The 7,708-nt window shown below is 48.3% G+C and overlaps 1 protein-coding gene across 3 annotated transcripts in view; it reads left to right on the top strand.

The window, feature by feature from the left end:
- col2a1b (collagen, type II, alpha 1b) overlaps positions 1-7,708 on the top strand; it is an 83,896-nt gene that overhangs the window by 36,720 nt on the left and 39,468 nt on the right. For all 3 annotated transcript variants that reach the window (XM_036950895.1, XM_036950896.1, XM_036950893.1), the window contains 6 exons: positions 3,765-3,818; positions 5,150-5,203; positions 5,979-6,032; positions 6,415-6,459; positions 6,661-6,714; positions 7,345-7,389. In XM_036950895.1, the coding sequence (XP_036806790.1) occupies positions 3,765-3,818; positions 5,150-5,203; positions 5,979-6,032; positions 6,415-6,459; positions 6,661-6,714; positions 7,345-7,389 (306 nt within the window). The remainder of the gene's footprint in view (positions 1-3,764; positions 3,819-5,149; positions 5,204-5,978; positions 6,033-6,414; positions 6,460-6,660; positions 6,715-7,344; positions 7,390-7,708) is intronic.

The raw sequence follows: 7,708 nt of genomic DNA, 5'->3' as shown, positions 1-7,708 counted from the left end.
CCATCTTCACCACCAACCCACCACCGTATCCCATCTTCCCCACCAACCCACCACCGTATCCCATCTTCCCCACCAACCCACCACCGTATCCCATCTTCATCACCAACCCACCACCGTATCCCATCTTCACCACCAACCCACCACCGTATCCCATCTTCATCACCAACCCACCACCGTATCCCATCTTCCCACCAACCCACCACCGTATCCCATCTTCCCCACCAACCCACCACCGTATCCCATCTTCCCCACCAACCCACCACCGTATCCCATCTTCCCCACCAACCCACCACCGTATCCCATCTTCATCACCAACCCACCACCGTATCCCATCTTCACCACCAACCCACCACCGTATCCCATCTTCACCACCAACCCACCACCATATCCCATCGTCCCCACCAACCCCACCAACCCACCACCGTATCCCATCTTCACCACCAACCCACCACCGTATCCCATCTTCCCCACCAATCCCACCAACCCCACCAACCCACCACCGTATCCCATCTTCACCACCAACCCACCACCGTATCCCATCTTCACCACCAACCCACCACCGTATCCCATCTTCCCCACCAACCCCACCAACCCCACCAACCCACCACCGTATCCCATCTTCACCACCAACCCACCACCGTATCCCATCTTCCCCACCAACCCACCACCGTATCCCATCTTCCCCACCAACCCACCACCGTATCCCATCTTCATCACCAACCCACCACCGTATCCCATCTTCACCACCAACCCACCACCGTATCCCATCTTCATCACCAACCCACCACCGTATCCCATCTTCCCACCAACCCACCACCGTATCCCATCTTCCCCACCAACCCACCACCGTATCCCATCTTCCCCACCAACCCACCACCGTATCCCATCTTCCCCACCAACCCACCACCGTATCCCATCTTCATCACCAACCCACCACCGTATCCCATCTTCACCACCAACCCACCACCGTATCCCATCTTCACCACCAACCCACCACCATATCCCATCGTCCCCACCAACCCCACCAACCCACCACCGTATCCCATCTTCACCACCAACCCACCACCATATCCCATCGTCCCCACCAACCCCACCAACCCACCACCGTATCCCATCTTCACCACCAACCCACCACCATATCCCATCTTCACCACCAACCCACCACCGTATCCCATCTTCACCACCAACCCACCACCGTATCCCATCTTCACCACCAACCCCACCAACCCCACCAACCCCACCAACCCACCACCGTATCCCATCTTCACCACCAACCCCACCAACCCACCACCGTATCCCATCTTCCCCACCAACCCACCACCATATCCCATCGTCCCCACCAACCCCACCAACCCACCACCGTATCCCATCTTCACCACCAACCCACCACCGTATCCCATCTTCACCACCAACCCCACCAACCCACCACCGTATCCCATCTTCACCACCAACCCACCACCGTATCCCATCTTCACCACCAACCCACCACCGTATCCCATCTTCACCACCAACCCACCACCGTATCCCATCTTCACCACCAACCCACCACCATATCCCATCGTCCCCACCAACCCCACCAACCCACCACCATATCCCATCTTCACCACCAACCCACCACCGTATCCCATCTTCACCACCAACCCACCACCGTATCCCATCTTCACCACCAACCCACCACCGTATCCCATCTTCCCCACCAACCCACCACCATATCCCATCGTCCCCACCAACCCCACCAACCCACCACCATATCCCATCTTCACCACCAACCCACCACCGTATCCCATCTTCACCACCAACCCACCACCGTATCCCATCTTCACCACCAACCCACCACCATATCCCATCTTCACCACCAACCCACCACCGTATCCCATCTTCACCACCAACCCACCACCGTATCCCATCTTCACCACCAACCCACCACCGTATCCCATCTTCACCACCAACCCACCACCGTATCCCATCTTCACCACCAACCCACCACCGTATCCCATCTTCACCACCAACCCCAACAACCCACCACCGTATCCCATCTTCACCAGCAACCCACCACCGTATCCCATCTTCCCCACCAACCCACCACCGTATCCCATCTTCACCACCAACCCACCACCGTATCCCATCTTCACCACCAACCCACCACCATATCCCATCGTCCCCACCAACCCCACCAACCCACCACCATATCCCATCTTCACCACCAACCCACCACCGTATCCCATCTTCCCCACCAACCCACCACCGTATCCCATCTTCCCCACCAACCCACCACCGTATCCCATCTTCCCCACCAACCCACCACCGTATCCCATCTTCCCCACCAACCCACCACTGTATCCCATCTTCCCCACCAACCCACCACCGTATCCCATCTTCCCCACCAACCCACCACCGTATCCCATCTTCCCCACCAACCCACCACCGTATCCCATCTTCCCCACCAACCCACCACCGTATCCCATCTTCCCCACCAACCCACCACCGTATCCCATCTTCACCACCAACCCCACCAACCCACCACCGTATCCCATCTTCCCCACCAACCCACCACCGTATCCCATCTTCCCCACCAACCCACCACCGTATCCCATCTTCCCCACCAACCCACCACCGTATCCCATCTTCCCCACCAACCCACCACCGTATCCCATCTTCCCCACCAACCCACCACCGTATCCCATCTTCACCACCAACCCACCACCGTATCCCATCTTCACCACCAACCCCACCAACCCACCACCGTATCCCATCTTCACCACCAACCCCACCAACCCACCACCGTATCCCATCTTCCCCACCAACCCACCACCGTATCCCATCTTCCCCACCAACCCACCACCGTATCCCATCTTCACCACCAACCCCACCAACCCACCACCGTATCCCATCTTCCCCACCAACCCACCACCGTATCCCATCTTCCCCACCAACCCACCACCGTATCCCATCTTCCCCACCAACCCACCACCGTATCCCATCTTCCCCACCAACCCACCACCGTATCCCATCTTCCCCACCAACCCACCACCGTATCCCATCTTCCCCACCAACCCACCACCGTATCCCATCTTCACCACCAACCCACCACCGTATCCCATCTTCCCCACCAACCCAACACCATATCCCATAAATATCTGACTCACAAAGAGCTGCTTAAATTCAACTTCAACTGCCATTTGACTTTTTTCGCTGTTGTTGTTGTTTTTTTAAATCAGCTTCCTTGACATTTTACAATTTAATGTGCTGTTTTGAATTAACAATAAATTCCAGCAGAGTTCAATTCTCTTTGAGTTATAAGGGTGTAAACTGTCACATTATGATGCTTTGTTATGTGTTGTTATGTGATATCCCTGTTAGAGCTTCCTGCAAGTTGAATTTAACAGGGATTTATACAGTCCCACAAAATGGGTGTGGGACCAAAGAAACCTCAAAATATAATTGTTATAAATAGATATGCAGTCAGGGAGGGTAAAGAAATTAAAAATGTATATTGGAAATGCAATTCCTCCACTTAGCCACTAGGTGGTATCAGGCTGACCCATGTATCCGTCTATCCCCCAGGATGCACTGTTTGCTAACTGAATTTCAATTTTCAAACTAATTAGTATCAAAACCTAAATATGTTAATTATTTATTGATTCATTCATTTTTTTTTTTTTTTATCTTTTACTATTTATGTATTGTATTTTTTTTTTTCATTCAATATTGTAACTAACTGGCCTACTGGCCCTCGTCTCCCTTCCATCCTGTCTCTGCTGTAGGGTGAGGCTGGCAAACCCGGCAAAGGTGGTGAACGTGGACCTTCTGGTCCTCAGGTATGGTTTCATTTATCTCTTTATCATCTGTTATTGGTTAATTAATCTGTTAATATATCTCTTCATTTATCTGTTATTGGTTAATTAATCTGTTAATATATCTCTTCATTTATCCCTACATTTATCTGTTATTGGTTAATTAATCTGTTAATATATCTCTTCATTTATCTGTTATTGGTTAATTAATCTGTTAATATATCTCTTCATTTATCCCTACATTTATCTGTTATTGGTTAATTAATCTGTTAATATATCTCTTCATTTATCTGTTATTGGTTAATTAATCTGTTAATATATCTCTTCATTTATCCCTACATTTATCTGTTATTGGTTAATTAATCTGTTAATATATCTCTTCATTTATCTGTTATTGGTTAATTAATCTGTTAATATATCTCTTCATTTATCCCTACATTTATCTGTTCATTTATCTACTCACAGTTTTTCTCACAGCCTATTCATGCTGCCTCAGTAATTACATTTGTACACACACTATCCCAATATGATCAGTCAAGAAGAGAAGTGTATTTGACAGACATAACAGGCATACCATCTACAGTCAGAAGACTCTCCAAGATGATTCAGTCAGATACAGTACAGTTAGAAGACTCTCCAAGATGATTCAGTCAGATACAGTCCAGTCAGAAGACTCCAAAATGATTCAGTCAGATACAGTCCAGTTAGAAGACTCCAAGATGATTCAGTCAGATACAGTCCAGTCAGAAGACTCCAAGATGATTCAGTCAGATACAGTACAGTCAGAAGACTCCAAGATGATTCAGTCAGATACAGTACAGTCAGAAGACTCCAAGATGATTCAGTCAGATACAGTACAGTTAGAAGACTCTCCAAGATGATTCAGTCAGATACAGTCCAGTCAGAAGACTCCAAGATGATTCAGTCAGATACAGTCCAGTCAGAAGACTCCAAGATGATTCAGTCAGATACAGTCCAGTCAGAAGACTCCAAGATGATTCAATCAGATACAGTACAGTTAGACGACTCTCCAAGATGATTCAGTCAGATACTGTCCAGTCAGAAGACTCCAAGATGATTCAATCAGATACAGTCCAGTCAGAAGACTCCAATATGATTCAGTCAGACAAGACAAAGAGAGAAAGAGCTGTTCTCTACTAAATCAACCCTGATGTCACCTGGCCCTCTGGCCCTCTGGCCATCATATGCCTGGCTCTAAACCAGAGCAGGAAAACAGATCCTGAGAATAACTGAATAGGGAAAAATAATTTTATTATCTTTCATCTCTCCTTTATCTATCTATCTTTCTCTTTCTCTCCTTTTTTTATGTTGTTCTCTATTCTTCTCTACAACAGGGAGCTCGTGGATTCCCAGGAACTCCCGGTCTGCCTGGAATCAAGGGCCACAGAGTGAGTGATGTCATAGTTATGTCATAGTTATGTCATAGGAATGATAATACAAAATATATACTTTTTATTTAACCCTTACTTTACCATGTAAGTTGACTGAGAACACATTCTCATGTATAGCAATGATCTGGGGAATAGTTACAGAGGAGAGAGAGGGGGGGGGGGGGGGGGGGGGGGTGAGTGAGCCAGTTGGAAGCTGGGGATGATTAAGTAGCCAGAGTTTGAATTTAGCCAGGACACCGGGGGTTAACACCCCTACTCTTACGATCAGTAACATGGGCTCATTTAGTGACCACAGAGAGTCAGGACGCACGTATAACGTCCCAACCGAAAGACGGCACCCTACACAGGGCAATGTCCCCAATCACTGCCCTGGGGTAAGAGGAAAGAGTGCCTCCTACCTGCCGTCGGGCACCACTTCCAGCAGCATCTGGTCTCCCATCCAGGAAGCGACCCTGCTTAGCCTCAGAGGCAAGCGAGTAGTGGGAGGCCCGGTGGTACTGTATGCTGCTGGCTCTAATATGTAATACGGCATCTTCAAATGTGTTCTTTCCTGTCTAGCTGATTTTAGTGTCGTTGTATGTTTTCCTCTGTTCTGCTGCTGCAACAACGCCCAGTCAACGAGCCAGTAAAGATGCTGTGAATAATCCTTCACTGATTTTGACTCTTGGCTCTCAGTCAAATCAAATCGAATGTATTTTACAAAGCCATTTTTACATCAGCCGATGTCACAAAGTCCCGCTCTCATGATATCGTGTTTATCTCCTCTTTCCAGGGTTATCCAGGTCTGGATGGACTCAAGGGAGAGGGTGGAGCTGCTGGTTCTAAGGTGGGAAGGACTCTAACAATAGAATTCTCTATCTCTCTCACGTTATTTTAATCTCACACATATCCTGGTTGACTTTCTTGGTTGTTTGTTACGTTGGGAAACCTGTCTAAACTTCCCTTCTGTACCAGAAACATCTCTTGAACGTTCTCTTTTTTTGCTGTCTCTCTCTCTCTTTCTCTCTCTCTCTCTCTCTCTCTCTTTCTCCCTCTCTCTCTCTCTCTCTCTTTCTCTCTCTCTCTCTCTCTCTCTCTCTCTCTCTCTCTCTCTCTCTCTCTCTCTCTCTCTCTCTCTCTCTCTCTCTCTCTCTCTCTCTCTCTCTCTCTCTCTCTCTCTCTCTCTCTCTCTCTCTCTCTCTCTCTCTCTCTGTTCTGTTCTGTTGTAGGGTGAGTCTGGTGCTCCCGGTGAGAATGGCGCTCCAGGACCAATGGTGAGTACAGATACAGAAGTGATGTAGCGTAGTACTGTATCTGTCACGTTGATGAGCTCCTGTAGACTGAGAACTACTCTCAGTAGATCTGCCACACATACGATATACAATATCTGATATGTTACTGATCAGCTGTACAGATAATTCTGTTTACTGTTTACTGATTGTAACCTGTGCTCCTCTCTCTCTCCCTCTCTAAAGGGACCACGCGGTCTGCCCGGTGAGAGAGGTCGTCCCGGACCCTCTGGTTCTGCTGTAAGTACCTTCTCCTGGCCTAGAACTCAGCCTGGAACCTCCTGCTTAGAACTCATTCTAGAACTTCCCCCTAGAACTCAGCCTGGAATCTCCTGCTTTGGAACTCATTCTAGAACTTCCCCCTAGAACTCAGCCTGTAACCTCCTGCTTTGGAACTCCTTCTAGAACTTCCCCCTAGAACTCAGCCTGGAACCTCCTGCTTAGAACTCATTCTAGAACTTCCCCCTAGAACTCAGCCTGTAACCTCCTGCTTTGGAACTCATTCTAGAACTTCCCCCTAGAACTCATCCTGTAACCTCCTGCTTAGAACTCATTCCAGAACTCAAAATAGAACTCCCAGAACCGTGTAACATGACCATGGTCTCTACTCATACCAGCCCCAGATCCGTACCCAGACTGTAGTGACATCACAATTCGGAAAGTGAAAGTGAAGGACCTGAACCTCAAAGTCAAATCACAGACAGAGAGAGAACTCTAGCTGGCTTATAGCTAGCTCTCTGTTGAATAAAATTATTATTGAATGATAATTCCATGTCATGACATGGATCGTTACGTCTCAGTGTATGTTGAGTATATGTTGAGCTGGTCCTCTGCTGTGTGGTGACAGTATCTTGTGTTTCTTCTGTCTAGGGCGCTCGTGGTAATGACGGTCTGTCTGGCCCTGCTGGTCCTCCTGTAAGTCTTACAGTTTTATTCATTGTTTCATTTCACTGTACTGAGTATACAAAACATTAAGAACACCTGCTTTTGCCATGAGGTAGACTGACCAGGTGACTACAGGTGAAAGCTATGAAAGCTATGTGTAGATGAAGGGGAGGAGACAGGTTAAAAAAGGACTTTTAACCCTTGAGACAGTTGAGACATGTATTGTGTCTGTGTGCCATTCAGAGGGTGAATGGGTAAGATAAAACATTGAAGTGTCTTTAAACGGGGTGTGGTAGTAGGTGCCAGGCACACTGGTTTGGGTCAAGAACTGCAACACTGTTGGGTTTTT

This window comes from Oncorhynchus mykiss, chromosome 17, assembly GCF_013265735.2.
Source record: "Oncorhynchus mykiss isolate Arlee chromosome 17, USDA_OmykA_1.1, whole genome shotgun sequence".
Taxonomy (NCBI): Eukaryota; Metazoa; Chordata; class Actinopteri; order Salmoniformes; family Salmonidae; genus Oncorhynchus; species Oncorhynchus mykiss.
The sequence above is the reverse complement of the archived record's forward strand: the minus strand, read 5'-3'. Positions and strand labels throughout refer to the sequence as shown.